Raw genomic sequence first — 19,360 nt, forward strand, 5'->3', positions numbered from 1 at the left:
TTGCTATTCCACTGCATTACTCGTGCCCACCTGCATAGGTATTTTCTTTATTATCTACCTTTGGTATTTTTGACGGTTTAATATATTTAGATGGACACACAATTTTTTTCTCCATCTTGTGGAGTTGCACCAATGCCTTCAGATATTTTTGCATGTAAGATTTTTTTTTTTTACCTGACTTTAAAAAATACAAATAGGGATACAAAAACTTCAGCCGAAGTTGTGTTTACGATTTGGAAAACCGCTTTTCATGTGGTAAAATGTTACACTTTTGTATCCTCCACTTATGAAATTGCACCATTTGGACATTACGAAATGATCTGCATATACATAAATGCACAAAAACCCCCCCAAAAAAAAAAATTTGGACACACTGTCGTTCGTCACCCTTCTTCTATCTCATACATTTGTAATAAAACCAGTTTGGGCTGGGGGTGGTGCCTATCTCCTGCAGTCTATGGGTGGTAGGCGGGGAACACCTTGGATGGATTGCCAGTCCAGTACAGAAACACAAAAGAATCCCCCATTCTTGCCTTTTTGCAGCTAAATTTCTTCTTTTTATCTACCTAAGCCTTGCTGTTTGAACAGAGCTCTGTAATCTCCCCCACGATAAGACTGGAGTTTAGAATTCAGTTAAAAACTACAAATTCCAACAAGCACGTTTAATGATGGATATACTTCTGTATCATGATTCTTTAGTCTGGGAGAAAGGAAGAGAGAGTTTTAATCAGGATTACAAATGACTATCTCAAGTCCTAATTTAAGACAGCCTTAGGATGGTTAAGCTCTGAAACTTTATATAAACCAGTTTTAGCTCAAAATAATGTAATAATCTAGAGATCCCTGAAAAGTATAGCTTATTAGATGATAAGTCATAAAGGTTCGGTCACCACACTCCTTCCCTTTTCCATGGAATTACCTAATCCATTGTCTGTGCTTTCTTTATTGAAGATTTCCATTTAGTTTGGTGAATAATGCAAAAATAAAACACTAATAATCATCATGAGTGTCTTTGTAAAAATTTTGTTTGCAAAATTATATACAGGTTGGCTGTCTCTTCATTTTAATTTAGCAGAATATATTTATTTACCGAGTTTCTATGAATAAAAAATTATTTAAAAAAATGGTGATATCTTCTCACTTTTATCTGATTTACTCTTGATCCATACAGCTGAGAAACTCAGGGAGAAGGTAGTAAACCTGAATCCCTAAGCTGATTAAACCTGATTAAATGCTAAAATATGAAATTAAAGTATCTTTTGCTTAGTCCATATGATTTCATTTGGGAAGGCCACCAAAGCAGACTTTATAATGTTTTTTAAAGATCCAGAGGTGAGACAGTTCACTAAGTACAGTAGTTAGTAGTAAAGTTAATTTAATTAATTTAGTAAATTTTTTTCTGGAATCATTTTATTAAATTGATTCTTTTAGATTTAACCAGGCTAAAATATCTCCCGAAAGCAGTTTACATATAAAATAAATGCTAATGGCAGCAGATATCTCAATTTTATCCTATGAGATGACATGATGCTTATTTTACCAGAAAAAGGAAACGATGTACGTAACTTTGACTTCATAGTCAATTCAAAGTCAGCTTTGGATCAAATGAAAAATGTAAGCCTCTCAGTGAAGCTGAAGATCCCTTTTCCTGCGACCTACATCTCATATAATTCTGACGCAAAGTGGAGCGACCACAAAGCTCTGACTCATCACTCAGATACAGGCCTTCTGGGTTGGACAGCCTGCTCCGTTAAAATCAGACATTATTAGGGTTTGGGGATTTTTCAGCAGCAGTTTGATCAGGTGAAGTTTTCAGGGAGCTTCACATGATAAGACTCTGTCTGTAAGACCTCCGTTAATTGGCACAGAGGTGAGATTGATCTATTGGTCTGAGTCTCACAGCATGAAATTGACAGTCTGCACTTTGTCCTACATTCCACTGCATTACAGCTCAAAAAGATTCAGTCTGCACACTGTATCGTGCCCTGCTGTTCCCCTACCATGTAATTCACAACTTCCTTTTTCTTAATTGCAAAACTCAGTGAACCATCCATACTCATGATTTGTGTTATCTTGTTCATCTCTGCCTTGCATGTACTCTGCTTCACATGACTCGGATTATCACAAGAAAGGGTCAGCTGTCAATTCCAGACCCTCTGTGTTGTCTTGTTGAAGTTACGGTCAGCCAGATATTAAAGAGTAAATATGGTAAATGTGTTTATCAGGCATGAAATATGTGGGTTAACAGAGATACAGAGATTATTTTTATGGAAAATGCTTAGGCTTCATCTTAAGATAAGGTTTTAAAGCACAAAAGCAGCAGGATGTAACAGCCTTTGATGCACTCTTTCTGGAAGCTTTTGAGCGTAGTGTGTAAATTACCCTCAGCATTGCTTTCAGGCTTTGAAAGAATTTAGCTGGAATGAATACCAACCAATAAACACATTTGATGACATAGAAAAAACGATTAAAATTAGGATAAGTTTATATGCAGTTGTGCATGAAAGTTTACATACCCTTCCATTAAAAAAATGATAAATGCAAACTAGTAATTCAAATAAATCAAAACAGAAAATTTACTAAGTGATAATTTAGAAAGCAAAATATTTATTTTGAATCTTTATTTAAAAAAAAAAAAATTCTAAAAGAAATCTGTTCCAGACAAATTAAAAGTACCTTGCTCCGTAAAAGTAAACCACCATACATATTAACAGTTGCAGAAGTATTCTCTAAACATTACAGAAACAGAACAAGACAATGGATACGAGAACATAATAGGGCACTATTGGAATGCTACTTCTCCAGTAACCCTGACCAATGTGGTTATGAAAAAGGCACTATGGAAGCTTCAATACCCACATTCTGAACTAACACCTTAACACCTAGTTGCTCAGGGTTCCACAAACGGCAGCGGTTTTCTCAGTTTCACAAATGCAAGCTATGTCAATGGTAACCGAAGTTTCAAGGTCAGATGAGGGCACCACCATTAACCCCCCTGATATCAGGTACCAAGCACCAATGATTCAAGAACAACTAAATGAGCTACTGACCTAAGAAATAAAATCACAGCTCAGATAAGAACCTGTCAACCCTGGCAACGGCACAACTGTACCACCTTTTTAAGCTGCCTAACAAACTGCTTTTATGGCATAAGAAATTGAAGGACAGTATTTTTTTTATGTTTCAATAATTTTATTCAAGATTGTAAATGTTAACAATAAAATATAGTAAACATGTCTTCAGGAAATTTCAATAAGCCTTTCAAAAAATGTATTATTTGTCTATCTAGATGAAAGTATCTGGCATCATTTAGCAAAGTCTGAGACTACATGGGGAGGAACAGGGCAATAATAGAGGCTAATGTTCTGGTCTAAAATCCACACAGAAGTAAGCAGACTCTTGGAAACATTTTATCTGGTTTACTTTACAGCCTGTGAAATATATCTTTGTGTTTCACCCCTTGGGACAGATTTTATGTCAGAAAGAATCTCTGTTGATCAATACTGCTTTACCTTTGTGTATTTCTATTTATTGTCTACTTGGACTCCATTTACATTAAAATTGTTATGATTCAGGCAATGTGTCTAAGTAAACTATAAATAATAAATCTCTAAAACTGTTTGATCCAGACGTTATTTAAAATCTTTGAGTTGTTGTGTGTTTTAATTGTTTTGTTATCATTTGAAAATATGTGCTTCTGTGTATTCAATTATCTGACCTGTAAAAAAAAAACATGATTTGCCCTTAAAGAACACAACAAAATTTTGATTTATTGCATTTTTTAAAGAAAAAATGGGAGAGACTGGCATCAAATTGTACACTCATTTTTTTGTAGGGTTACACATAACTGATCAAAGTTAGTGTTCTCTCTTATAGTTTCTATGAGCACATATACATATACTTCTCCTCGTGTGAAGATCACTTGGTTCACACCTTTCAGCTGTTAAACACTCTAGGCTCTAAATAAAGCTACAGCATAAATCTTACCAAAAAAAATTGTGATTGGCAATTTCTGTCATTCCTATTTTCTTAAAGACAACCTTTCATTTCTAAAACATTGTCTTTTTCCAGCCACGAAGCACTTATACTTCAAGATAAGTACAGTAGATACAAAGATACACTGTATACAAAGATGCATAATAGTAAATAATGATATTAAATCAATATATATATATATATATATATATATATATATATATATATATATATATATATATATATATATATATATATATATATATATATATATATATATATATATATGTATATTTTTTTTTTTGTATTGTTGTTCACGGGTAATACGGTTGTTATTATCATTTGGAGTTAACATCCCTTTCATCCATACATAACAGAATTCCCTCTAACCTTATAAATTGGATAAAACCTTTAGGTTATCTTTCCACACGCTTTTCACAATGCTTTGGTAGAATTTTGGGACATTCTCTCATTTAGAAAGGGTGTAAACAAATCACTTGTTTTTGGTTTAGTCTGGCTCTCAAATACCTTTTTGTTTTCTCTCTGTGACTTTTTTGGAACAAATATTGGAGCATGCTTATGATTATTTTATATTATCACAGGGTATTTGTGCTTATTCAATTAGGCAGGGGTCTTTAGATGTCACTTCTGTATTTCAACATGATGTCATTTTCTGCAAATCTAATCTAATCAATAGTGCGCTACTCTGTCTTATTGCAAATAAACACCCAAAATGATGCTGCCACCCCTTGCACTTGTCACTTTTCCAAGGTCATTGTAGCTGTGCACAATTCAATTGGGAAAGATCCTTTTTAACAAAACAGTTAACTAAATCATTGGATTCACAAATATTAGGCTATCTAGAGTATATATGTGTATAGAATAAAAACAGCAAAAAAATGTGTATGTATATTTCAGTGTTGGTTTAAATTAATAAGGGTGTGTAAGAACATTTAGTTAGTGTCCCATGACTTCCATTTGCCTTGGGGTATAAATACGTCAGTACACAGAGGCCAATTTCTCTCAGCCACTCTTGAAAATAGAAAACATATGACACACCTAAAAAAGAAAATTACAGTGAAAAAAAAAACAAACTTACACAAAACTTCTGCTATTTACATTCATAAAATATTTATAGTTATCAGCTGTTGGTTTAAAGTAGCTGGAAGTATTAAACAACTTGACTTGATGGGGACCACATTTTATTTTACCACATCTTACATGGAAGAGGATAATAAAGAAAGCAAAAAATCCTTTGAGTTCACTGTTTCTAAACTCTGGCAATAAAGTATCAAATCTCAATATATCAAATCTCGATAAAAAACTGTTGCTTTAGTGTTTTTTTGGTTTTTGGTGGGTTTGTAAGTTGCATCATTTAGACAAAAAACCTAATGAACCGCTTTCCTAAATTTCAGTAAAACTAGAAAGCAATTTCTTTATGATCCTTTGTTTCTGTTTGAATGCTTTTTAAGATAATTTCAACTATTATCAATACAACAGACCTGAAATAGTGTTTTCCATTAATTAATTATGCGTTTAAAACTCCAAGGATTACTGAGGAGAAAATGTAAGTGATGATGACAAACTAGCTATAACCCTTGGGGCCTTAGTGTTCTACCTTTATCAAAGAGCTACATTACCTAAGCACCAAGCTGTTCTGAAGAGATTAAAATGGCCAAACACACGTTTTTGATTGTGATCTTTAAAGGAACAATGAACATGATGGTGGTTTTAGTTGTTTTTTTTCCAACACAGGTGCCACTCTCCATGTTGCTTACATTAACGTCCTGTCTGCTTATCTGCTTTACCTTGGTTATTTGTAAAATAGAGACCATCAGCTATAACATTATGACCACTTGGTGCTGTTGTAATGCACTCTGTTACTAATCGGGAGATGTTTACATGGGTGTTAGCTGGCAGCATGTTTTCCTAGCAGTAAAGCAAGAAGACTGGAATTAGTCACTCTTCCTGTCATAAAGCTAAGGCCGATCAGTGGAAATCGATACCGGTTGTGTTTCATAAGTGGGAAATGTGATTACATTCTGGTCAATTACATGAGACAGCAGTTGTTGTTGACAGGCAAATGTTGTGGAGCCCATTATTCTTCCTCCAGCTCCTCATCCTTCTGAAATGCAAACGGATCATTTAAAATGCTGAAATGCACTCACACACACCGGCACACCTCATTCATAATCCATTTAACTTGAGTAATCTTCACCTCTTTCTTACAGTATCAGAGACATTTACCTTCTACCTCTAACAGAAGCGCTAACATTTAGTTTTCTCGCCACACTGAAACATTTGAATATATTTATTGTCTTATATTGAAAATATTTAGATATTGTTTTATGCATGAAAAAAAACACAAACAAAAAAAACTTTTAAATTTGGTTTTACTGTTTCTCTCGGCTACTATGCAAAATGGGAAAGATGATAGAACAGATAATTGTGTGTTGAGAAAAAGAAAAGATCCTGGATTACTTGCATAAATCTATAGTCAGATAAGTAATTAAGAACTTAAAAACAACTTTAACTGTGACCTACACAGATTATTGAAGACCTACATTTATCTCACCATGCTCCGTTAGGAACATGGTAAAGCTGCCTTCATACTGTTTTTATCTGGTAAAGAATGCTTTTGTATGTGAACAGCACTTTTATTTGTGACTCAATGCAAGGAATGGAGGGCATTTTGTGAAACATCAAGAATGCATATCCTGGCATTAGAGTAAGTAATGTAGTGTAATTTCTACTTTTTTGTTGCTATTAAAAACTATAATCAATAACTATACATATCTTTTAATTAAGCCCAATTATTTCTCCAATGCTTGCGATTTTATAAATGATGTGCTCATTTGATAGAAATTATGTGCGTACTAAAATGAAGGTTATACTCTTTACAGTCAATAAGAGCCCCTAAACGGTTAGATAATTATTAGCTGAAATATTCAGAAACAAACTAACCTGTAACCTCAGCCACTAAAAGCACTTTGGACTATGGTACATAACTGAACCCTCATCAGTGTAGACAGAACTCGTACTTAAGGCAGCATGAGAATAAGACATGTTATTAGTAGGTCATTACCCATACATTTGTATAGCACTTGTACACATTCAACAAGTGTTGTGCACATAGATGCCAAGAAAAGTTCATATCAAAAGATAGATAATTATGTAAAATTGGTATGGAATACATAAAACAAGCTCACTGCAAAATATAATTACATAATGGCAGTGTGAAAAAGAAAAACAAGCTTTAATTTTCATTAGTGTAGGCTCCCTTCTTGCCTGCACAATTTTCTGCAATGGCCATATTTTCTTTTTGAAGATAGAAGGACAAATGGAAAAAAACCAACAAAGTAGGCATTTTAGCATTTTTTAAATCCTGAATCCATTAAACTATAGAATGTCTTTTTTTCTGATGATAAATGTATCTAGAAATATACTGTGAAACTGGTACACTTTTCAATCTGTTTTGACATAGACTCTCTGACAGACTTAGACAAACACGTTTTATCTCTCATACTCACTTCTGCTATAAAATCCACATAAAAAATATCTATAAAAACAACATGGAAATGAAATAATACTTACAAGCCAGATAGCAAGGCTTACTGCACTGCAGAAAATGTAAATCAAAACAAGTAATTTTGTCCTAAAATAACTGCATTTTTCTCTTGAATTAAGCAGAATTGCCAATGGAATTAGACAATTTACATTTTAAAAAAGAAAAAGAAAATGACAGTCTCTTATTCCAAGTGGGCAATATCTAATTATCTTATTTTAAGGGTAAAAATTCTCATTCCATTGGCAGATCATTGTATTTTCATACTCAGATTAATGGTAAATAAATTTATTTTAAGGCATTTTTACTAATTTTAAGGATGTTTTTTCAATGTGGCTTCTGTTCTGATTCATTCAGTCCATTATTATCTGACAATATGAAGACATTAATTGACTGTGTGTAGAGAATTTAACTTTAGGGGAAAGGTAAAGGAGACATAATAAAACATATATCATACTGTATGCAGTATAAAATCTTAAACCACTTCAACAATTCCTGTTTATTCTATTTCCATGCCATATATATTTATTCCCTACTTTTTTGTTTCTTTCCTTTTTTTCTTCTGTTTTTTTTCTTTTATGAGGCATTTGAACTACACAGTCTAATAGGTACATTTCCAGTTATGTTTCTGTTATATCTGAAGTAAAACATTGGGTCAAATTTGTTTAAATGTATTTCATTCAGCTTGGTAAACATTCTCAGTATACATGTTATACTGGGTTTGATTGGAAGACTTTTTGACAGCAACAATTTAGTAAAGTTATCTTTGTTAATGAGAAGATTAAATCCATTCCATGTATGTAGATGTGTGTGTGGTAAGTATTGGGTTATTTAAAGCTTAACCCATTAAAGTGTAGTTTAATTATCAACTCTAGGCTGATAATTAAAACTAGGCTGTCTTGCTAGGTTAATTGTACTGAACTGATACTAACTGCTCTCTCTGAATCAAAACACATTACTGATGTAATGCTGATGCTCTGCAACCACTGTATTGTTATCTAAGTAAGAAATTGCTGCATCCAACGAATCCCTTTCATGAAAAAAAATATATATTTGGCCTCATTTGTACCTATTAGTCATTAAAGCAGAATTAATGCTAACTGACTGCAAACCCAGGGTTGACAACCACTAAGGATTTAATGAATTTATTCTCACAAGAGTGTCTTACCACTTTAGAACTACAATATGCATTGAAAAGCAGGCATGTTATGCACTGCATTGGGTCACTGTTTTCCCAGCAATATGTGCTTTGTTTTGATTAGCTGTGAAGTCAGAACCCAGATCTGAGAAAAATGCCCCACCCCAATTAACTAAAGTAGTTGCAGAATACAGAGGGATTGCATAATGGAAAGTGGATGACAGCAAACACTGACATTAAAAGTTACCCAACAGTCATTTCAGTCATTAAGCATCGAGTAACATTTTATTTAAGCAGAGATGAAAGCAAAAATGTTATTAGATGTAGCTCTTCTACAGAGGATGAAACATTGAATAACATAGCTGGAACGAAGTTTATAACATTGTTCCTTAAGTTATGTTATTTCTGCTGCAGGAATGCAGAAACAATTTAGTATTTAACTTGCACAACACATTTACTAACAACTGCATAAAAATGTTTTTGTTTTGTTTTTTCTTCCAAGCAACAAACATTTTGATAGAGAAATTATTTCATTGTAGTTCTATATTGTCAGGTTTTGCATTTGAGGCTAAAATGGTAACAATTCCTCTTGAAACAAATGTATAACTTTGGATAAAGGAATAATTTATATAAAACCTGGTAACTCCTCTGTTACCAGGTTTAACATAATTTCTTTCTTTCTAAAAAAAAAAAAAACTGCTACAATCCAACAATTTCTAATGTATTTGATGTCCATATGGAAATAATCATATCATGTAGTTGGTGCAGATTTGTCAGCTGCACATCTGTGATACAAGTGTCCTATTCTAACACATGCCAAAGGATTACTTTTGGATTAAGATCTGCTCCTGCAGCCCATTTTCCTTAAGGGTCAGCATGCTATGCCTCCAGTAATAGTTTTCTGCATGCTTTGATACTCAAGCTATTATTACCTTTATGTCATCTCCAAATAGCCTACCAATTATTTCCTGACCTATGGCATCCACAAAACCTTTCAAATCATCACAAATTCTGCTTGCAAGACATTTTGTTTTTCTTTTTTGATATTAATTTTCAGTTTTTCAGTTTCAGAGAAACCGAAAGGTTGATTGTGGCTGAAAAAGTCAACTGGTTCTTTACCATTTCTAGATGCCTAAACGCATTAAGTTGCTGCCCTCAGATGGGCAGATTTGATATTTGTGCAAATGAATTAGTGTCACATAGAATGACTAAATAGAATATGCTTTAAATCACAAATTTTAAAAGGGCAACTTTTTTCTCCCCACTGAGTTTTCATGTTTTTTTTTTTTTTTTTCCAACATAGAGCTAATACTAACATTAATCTGGCATCATGGTGATCTTTACTGAGCACTGATTTCAAAATCTTTTCTATTCTGTTGATCTTTTTAAAATTAAAAAAACTTATTTTATTGGTTGAAGTAAAACTTTGAAACAAGTGACTTACATTTTAGAAACTGTAACATGGAAAATATACAAGTAGCTTTAAAGTGCTTCCAAGGTTGCCTGATTCAATGATAGGAATGAACTGCTTTGGCTGGATATGCTATTTTGAATGGAGGGTTATTTGCCTAAAATTATTAAAGAAGGTTCCCTTCTCTGTTTGTTTACAGATGTTTTGTTATTGCTTTGTTCTTCTGTTTTTGTCCTCTGAGATTTTATTTTGTTTTGTTTTTTCTTTGAGAGCATGTTCTTAAAAAATTAAAAAAACGAATTTATCCAAGAATAAAGAAAAAAATCCTAGCCACTTGATCCATGGTTGAGATTTATTCCCATTTAATATTTAAGTCATTCTGCTAGTATATTAAAGCTGTATGAAAGTAAGAAAAATACCTGCCAACTTCAGCTCGTTATTTTTCACTGTGATAGCAAGAAAAAATAAAATCATATATTGCAGCTTTGCTCAACAGCAAAGCTGTAAAACACCAGCTTGTAAAATGAGCAAACTCCCCCAAAAACATATTTATTTTATTCAAGTTGCATCATTTGTCTACCATACTTATATTTTTATACCTTGATTTCGTGTGTTTTAACCGCATGTGCTAATGTGGAAAGGGTAGATATGGTTAGCTTATTTATCATATGGTTCAGAATCTGTCAGAAAAGGCCAAAGAGAGTGGGGAAGTCAAGTGAAGAAATCAAAAGAAGCGCTGCACAGAAAACCTAAATGGCCTTAGTTGAAATTAACACTGGCCAGGAAGCATGAGGAGGGGACTGGTGCCTGTTCCTGGCATCAAGTGGTGTAAATCAAGGTGCAACCTAGAAAGGTTACCAGTTTAACACAAGACAACATAAGGACTACACACTCATATCTAAGGACCATTAATCTCAAAGTCAGGCAGAAGTGAGTGGAAGGGGGCCAGAGGGAACCCAGAGGGAACATGCAAACTCCAAGTATAACGTCTTGATACTGGGATAATTCCTAATTCATATATATATATATATATATGAAAAATACAATTATTTTTCAAGATTCATTGTAAATGGAACAATCACAGAATATATTGGTAAAATATCCAACTGTAACAACAGAAACAACACATTAAGAAAACTAGCCGTCCGTCCGTCAGTCAATATTGTTGAATTTATCCATATAGTCTAATCAATAACAGGCAAGTATCTTCTGTTCATGCCTGCTTGTTACTGAACATTCTAACAGGTTTCTTATTTATTATTCATTAATCTTACAGGATTTCAATTTGATAGTGTTATAAATTTAAAGCAGTTTTTTTTACCCCTCTTAAAATCTCTTACTGTAATGTGCTTGAAGTAAATATATTATGTCAGCTGTCGATGAAAGCACCATTTTTAACCACGAGTACAACTGTATGTTGAAAAAATAAAATTAAATGCAATTAAACGAAAGTAAGATTTTTGCCATTCATTTTTTTAGATCTCTTTAACTCTTGTTAGCATGGCTGCAAAGCTGTTTCTAAGTACCTGCCAGCCAAAGCTCTTTGGGTTAGCATTTATTTCCGCCTATGCAGCCACTGCTCCTGTAGTGGGGAGTTTACACCCATTAGTAAACTGCACATTTAACCACATGATTGATTTCACATATCAGATAGCAGATCACTTATTTCTAAAAAGATTAGCTTGACACGCCAGTCCTGAGGAGTGTGACTAATTATGTTAGCCAGATAAAACATTTTTTGCAGAGCAGCAGACACTGGGCATGGGTAGATAATTGTTTTACAAATATACATTTTAGTATGAAAACTCATTGTCTTAAAACTTTTGCTATACACAAATTAATTTTTCACATGACCTTGGTATTTATTGTGCATGCTCTCTATATCATGATTAGATTTTATAATCCTTTGAGAAACATTAATGTTGATGTTTACTAATTCTTAATGGTCATATGAAATTAGTACTGGGGCCATCAATGTTATTCATCTAATGGGTAAAAAGAGCTTTAGGGACACATTGCATGTCCTCAATTTAATCTGTGCTAAACCAACAATAAAGTGTGACATTAATTCAGAAAGGTGACTGAATTAAATGTTCCATGGTAAAAACCTAGCTGCAAAATTTTAACCTTGAAATTAGAAGTTAGTGTCAACAAGGGCGGTGAGGTTAGGGTGGCCATTTCTATAGCACCAAAAAGGAGGACATTGTGCGGCATATCAATAAATTACTAAGGTGTACATAAGAATCGGGTAAAGTTACATTTATAGCACAATTCTTAGTAGTTTAAAGAGGATGCTTGTGTAGCTGAATAGAACAAAATATTAAAGAAATGTAAAAAAGAATTGGTTCCCAGCATTTGTATTTATTTAATACATTGTGGTGTTTAAAAAGTGACCATTTTTTAACACGATTAATTTGCGCAGAACTGCTGCAATTGATCATAAAGCAGTTGTTTGGAAAAGAAGCTCGAGAAAGAGCTAGAGAATAGGACGATGCAAACTGCAAAAAGTGGCTGGAAAAGAGGAATTCATGACATGGCTGCAGCCTGTCGAGAGTAAAGATGATTTCACCATGTTCTCTATCTATCCATATCTATATCTATATATATATATATATCTATATATATATATATATATATATATATATATATATATATATATATATATATATATATATATATATATAAACGAGTCATGGAACTGTGCTTACAGCTCCTTATTTCATGTAAACTAATAACTTGTGTACATGATACTTGTTGATGGCATTAAAATTATTTCTAATAGCATTAAAAGAGCATTAAATTAGAGTTCCTCATTCCTGTATAAAACCTGTGAACGCTTAATTTAATCTGACATATTAAAAAAATCCCCATCATCATCCAGCAGATGTTCAGTTTCTGCCCAAATATTTTCTTTCTGTTGTGGATTTTTGTAACAGGGATAACTAGGATCATACATAGTTTGTATGAACTCTGTTTATTCTCTGCTTCCAAACTCATCATCTCTTCATTCATTCCTGCAATAAGAATTTTCTTTTAAAGTTGTGAGATTCACTCTAGAATCTCACAACTTCTTCCTGGTCTGTTGAAGCACCAATAGTCTGCATCCAATTATTTAATTAATTGCTCTTAGTTTTTGGGAATATATACAAACTATGCTCTAATTTCTAGATACCGATCTGTTTTTACTATAATTTAATTTGACAAACCGGGTCTTCTCTACATTCTTTTTTCTGTTTGGTGCGATTGCAATAGCGGGTCTTGATCTGGACGGACCGGAGAGGAGCAAAAAATAGCTCAGCTCCGTATTTTGACGGTGAAGGACGGAGAAGACGTACGTGGGCGGTGACGAGCGGAGGATGTGGAACAGCTCTCATTGATTTACATGACAGACAAGTACTCCGTACGTGAGCGGGGCGGAGCGCTGACGGAGTATGTGGAATCTGGGGGTAAAGGAGGACTAATACACGTCCGGCTGGGTGCAGCGCCGGACGCCGGACAGTGCAATGAAAATCCGGACTGTCCGCCCTAAAGCCGGACATCTGGCCACCCTAGGTGAGGTTGATTGACGACCCAAAAACAGATGAGTGAGGCAAATCCTTTTTTTTAGGTCAGGGAATTTATCATGTGATTGGTTTGAATATAGAAATATACATTCCAGAAACTAAGGGAGCTAGGGGAAAGGAGACAGGCACAAGGGGGAAACAGAGAGTAATTGAAGACTGGCTTAAATATAACACAAAATGAAAAATAAACCTAAGATCAACAAAACAGACTTACTTTGATAGCAAAAACTGAAAACTAAAAACTCAAAATTTCAAAAGGGGAGAACCATAACAGTTAGTCCTTTTTTATGTCAGGGTGCTAAACATTTCTTGGTGAGATGTCATTAGCATTTTCTTCCCGGATCAGTCCAAAGTCACAAAATATAAATGTTTTGTTAACTCAAAATTATACAAGACTCATCAGCATTTTCATTAAAATGCACAATTATTAAATGCTGTCACTGATTTTAATAAAACTTAAGTGATTTGAAGTGATTTAGATCCTGAAAGAAACAACAACAAATGAATAATTTAACCTCAGTAAACAAAGTTACTCTATAAATTAAACTCAGTTTCCAGGGTCTGTTCTGGCAAAAAGAGTAAAAAAAAAATCCTATAAAACATTTTTCTTGTTTTTAAGGCAGTGATGTTGGTGTAAACATATATGTTTCGATATACAAATTAATATATCTACACCTTACTATGATAGTGTAGTGATATTTTGACTTTGAAAAAAATACTAGCTAATAATAATGACACTGCTACATAGGGCTTTGTGGATGATAATCTTATGGGATAAGTCAGGCAGGATTTATTAATTAAGATTTTTTTTTTCCTTATAAAAAGCCAAAAAAAAAAAAAAACAGAAAAGAAATTAAAGACCTACCAATACTACAAACTCTCAGGGATTTTTTTTCTGGTTTCAGGTCCCTTTCATTAGGTCTGAGACAAAACATGAACATCTGCATTTGGCTAACTTTGTTACAAATGAGTCCCAATTACATCTCTGTATGTTTTTCATTGTAACAGTTGTGATTAAAAACGTAAGTTTAGTTTTTCTGCTTTAAAACCCAGGATTTTTTAATTCCAAAACAAGACTATTTCCCACGTACTCAGTTTATTGATCTCCAAAGCATCAACACCCCCACAAAAGGAATCAAACTCTTAGCATCAGCTAGATGTAATTTGCAATAGCAGTTGGATTTTAATCAAGTTTTTTTTCAAATGTGGTAAGTCCTCTAATTAAACGGGTTAGTACATTTGAATCTTTAATCTGGACCAAATCCTTTCAGGCTGTGTGTCGGTCTGCCAAAACATTTTTGGACAGTTCATCAGTGCTGGCTGTGCTGAGCACTCACATCCCTTTAAAGTTGAAGTTGGTGAAATATCATGTGGTGCCCAAACTGTTCTTATACAAGACAACACCTATTTATCATAGTGTGTATTGCTTTAGCACACAGTTTTACAGACATCATAGTCGTTACTAAATCATTTAATGGGAGTGCCTTACTTACCTCCCAAAATGTTCTGATTTACATTGGATGCATATGGAACCTGTATATCCCAGGCAATATTATGTGTTTTTTTTTATATATATATATACACAATATGGGCTGATCTTTATTCCTGAGGGTTATGGGATAACTGATGACTCCCTATAGAGGTATACACCTTTTTCTTTGAAGGAACCTTTTAGACGGGATATAACTACTTGGGAAAGGGAGTCTTACATCTGCTTTGTACAGAATGCTTTGTGATTGCTGGAGCCAGAAGATTTTCTTCTGTCAATTATTTACCAAAGATGACATATAAAATTATGCTGCTGTTGTCTTCCAATCATTCATCTTGTGTGCAACCTAACCACCCACACCTTAATTGTATAAAGCCTTTTCGTTAATAACATGATTTTGAGATCTTTGTAGAGATGGAATACCTTTTTTATTGTTCATTTTAGAAAGCAGGTTTTTGTCAATCGGTTGGTTTTATTTTTACGGTAATAAGAAAATCTGATCAATGTCCTAGATAGCTTCCTTTTGTTCGTTGTTATTTTTTAAATAAAAAATCTCCCCTGAAATTACAAAGTACATTACATTAAGTAGATCATTTAATACAAAGCTGGGAGTCCAGAAACATTTGGCAAGCTGGTAATGAGATAAATAGACAAGACCAAGAGTGCAAACCTCTGGCAAACTTTTTCCTACTTAGCTTTGACGATAGGGAGCTTAGTGGAAGAGACCAGTGTTTGTCATTTTTTTTCCTTCTGCATGCAGTGAAGCTTCCTTGTGCAGTTATACCGTTTTTGTCCTTCAGTATTAAAGGCTCTTTGCTGTACTTTCATACTTGTGCTCGTCTCATTGTTCAAGGTGGATAGAAAAAACATATAATAGTGGTGTTGTTCATGGCCTTATCACAGGATTTGGTTTCATTGCAAATTCTATTTTGTTATGGCAATCATTAAACTTTTTTGTCATTACTACGGAGACAGTTGAACACACTTGAACTTAATTGGTGGACCCTGTTATTGGGCAAAATACTATGGGTTTGGTGTAATCAGAGCATAAAAAAGAAAGAAGAAACATGTTTTGCTTTTTAGGTACATGATCTCATAGCGGACAAGTGACACAATAGTATGTTTGCTCCTGTCTCAAAACTATTGTTAAAATAATTGAAGTAATAGGACAGGAATTTCTGTGGAGATATCTCATATACAGTAATTACTGCCCTCTCCTAGTATGAGACTCAAGCAACTAGAACCTTTATTTTGATATTTTGGACTTGTATTGTACTGAAAGTCTAGGAATTTGCCCCAACTTCCTTTAAAGCAAAAGTAATATTTTCCTCCCATTGGAAGTGTGTCTGTTTGTAAGAGTAGAAATTGACATCACATTGAATTAATAAACTAAATCTTGTTTATGATGCTAAAGGAAAAGAAATAGAAAAATGAAACAGATGTTTCTGAGCATAGACATAGGAATACAAATCAAAATGCTTGAATTCCCTGCAAAATATCAAATTATTTCTCTGCTTTGGCCGATTTTTAACTATTTTATGTTTTATTGTTGTCATATTACCTATCGCATGATGGATTCAGAACATTGTAATACCCACTAAAGATGTTTTATACAAAAAGTCAAACACTAGAGTGACATGAATCTTAGATTCTACACAACAGCTATTCCTTTTACAGCTAATTTACTGTGACACATGTATAAAACTGAATGTAAAAACTTATTTTTCTTCACTGTCTATCTTGGCAGGCATCCTATCCTTGGGGAAATATCTAAGAAGAGAAGAGGAAGATTTTTTTCCTTATCACCTGGAATAAACACAACAGGCTAAATACCAAGCAAAAGTGCATGGTTACAACACAGCACCAGAGCCATGTGGGAGGACAGTGATTGGGAATTCATATTTGGAAGCAACAAGTCCATGTTCTCTGCTGACATACAGTAATCTTTCTCCAGCCTTTCACCAGTACTTTTCCTCAGAGGCAGCCCCTGCTATGAACCTCAGCTCTGTTGGCTTCAGTAGGCGGTCCAATCTCAGTGCCAGGCACTGTGTGGGCATCCCACAAGTCTGGGTTTTGCCCACACAGAAATCACAGATTGAATACCCCTGTGCCACTCCTCTGTGTGGCCAATTTACTGTCTTGTGTTAAAACTGATCTGTAGCAGATTTTTGTCTACATCCTTCCCTGCGTCTTTGCACTCAACAGAATTAGTCTTCAACTCCTTCGCCACCACCACAAGCACCTCCTTTTGATCCACCTCTTCTTTATAATTTGCTTTCCCATCCAGCACCAGCACGAGTTCCTTTGTGCTAACGACGTGGTGGAGGACCATGGGATGCCGTCAGAGCTCGGAGGAGAAGGAGGCGGCTCGGCGCTCAAGGCGGATTGACCGCCATCTGCGCTCAGAAAGTCAACGGCAAAGGCGTGAGATCAAGCTTCTCCTGTTGGGGACCAGCAACTCCGGCAAGAGCACCATTGTTAAACAGATGAAAATCATTCACAGTGGTGGCTTCAACCTGGAAGCCTGCAAGGAGTACAAGCCTCTCATCCTATACAATGCTATCGACTCTCTCACCCGCATCATCCGGGCCCTCACAACCCTTAAGATAGACTTTCACAATGCTGACCGCGCCTACGACGCTGTTCAGCTCTTTGCCCTCACAGGGCCAGCTGAGAGTAAAGGGGAGATCACTCCAGAGCTGCTGGGGGTGATGAAACGTCTGTGGGCAGATGCAGGGGTTCAGGAGTGCTTTCAGCGCTCCAACGAATACCACTTAGAGGATAACACTGCCTACTACCTAAACGACCTAGACCGCATCTCTGCGCCTGAGTATATCCCCACTGTAGAAGACATCTTACGCTCCCGGGACATGACCACAGGCATCGTGGAGAACAAGTTCACCTTCAAGGAGCTCACCTTTAAGATGGTGGATGTTGGTGGACAGCGTTCAGAGAGGAAGAAGTGGATTCACTGTTTTGAGGGTGTGACTGCAATCATATTCTGTGTTGAACTAAGCGGCTATGACCTCAAACTCTACGAGGACAACCAAACGGTAAGACATATTCTTGTTAAGGACTCATTTATGGTTCCAGTCAAAAGTTCACATAAACTCATTATGAAAAAATGATCAAAATCTATTTTCTAAAATCCATTCATACTTAAAATCACATGTTGTCTTACATGCAGTCCCACTAATATTTGGTTAAATGTTGCTTACACTGCAACTACATGTAATCATCAATAAGATTTCTGGCTTATTCTTCTTCTAGCTGACAGGTCTTGGCAGCATTTGTACAGTCTATCTAAAAGCATTATGATGTATGATGTCATGAAAGACATTTCCACATAGTCCACAAATCTTTTTCCACAGTTTTACCATATAAGCATTATCTTAGCCTGTTATAACAACTTAAATAAACCCGAAAACGTCAAGATGTGTGTTTGAGACCATTTTCCTTTTGAAGTATTCAATCATGGTAAGGATTTGGCCGCCTAACAACCGAGTTCCTACCTTCATCTAGCACCTGCACCTGCATCTATGTAGCAAAGCAACCAAACACCAAGATGATACTAAAATATAGATGACAGTTATAGTTAATGAGTATATCAAGTTTTACCTTGACTTCTGCAAGAATAGTTATTATCATTGTGACTGTAATGTTTTTCTCCAGAAGGGATTTGAGTTGTCTGTGTGGGCAGCTGCAAATGTCATTAGTGCATGATGATGTCCACTCAGGAGCAGATTCTGCATTACTGCTCTGCTCCTTCTTAGACCTTGATACTGTAATATGAGAGCGTCACTCTGGACAGGTTTGCAAGGGATCAAACATTTCTCGTTCTGTGTCTAACTTTAGACTTAGTCTTTCCTGAATTTGGCCACTCATACCAACAATTAGTTTTCCTTTAAAGGGGGACAGCGGGTGAAATGATTAAAACTCTGAAAGACACTGACTACAAGGACACGTTGGAACTAGTTCAGAAGTTGATAAAGCAGTGTAACATTAAGCTTCTGCATGGTCTTCCCAAAGGTGACGATCTGGGTACAACTGAAAATGTATAGTTCTGTCAGGTAACCTATCAGCTTAAATGAGCACCAGAATTTTTCCAGGCAACATATGATATGCTGAAGCAGCATTTAGCCAATTATAAGAAGGGATGTATTTTTTATATTATATATATTTGAGACTGTATTTCTCATGTTTTATTAGAGGACAATTC

General features: G+C 34.8%; 1 protein-coding gene across 1 annotated transcript in view; it reads left to right on the forward strand.

Annotated features, from left to right (window-relative positions):
* Window positions 1-18,194, forward strand: part of gnaz (guanine nucleotide binding protein (G protein), alpha z polypeptide) — a gene marked incomplete at its 3' end in the record, with an annotated part of 30,074 nt that extends 11,880 nt beyond the window's left edge. The window contains exon 2 of the mRNA XM_038267674.1: window positions 16,889-18,194. Coding sequence (XP_038123602.1) covers window positions 17,472-18,194 — 723 coding nt within the window. The remainder of the gene's footprint in view (window positions 1-16,888) is intronic.
* Window positions 18,195-19,360: the final 1,166 nt, after the last annotated feature.

This window comes from Cyprinodon tularosa, unplaced genomic scaffold (assembly GCF_016077235.1).
Source record: "Cyprinodon tularosa strain WSP-4 unplaced genomic scaffold, ASM1607723v1 ctg680, whole genome shotgun sequence".
Classification (NCBI taxonomy): domain Eukaryota; kingdom Metazoa; phylum Chordata; class Actinopteri; order Cyprinodontiformes; family Cyprinodontidae; genus Cyprinodon; species Cyprinodon tularosa.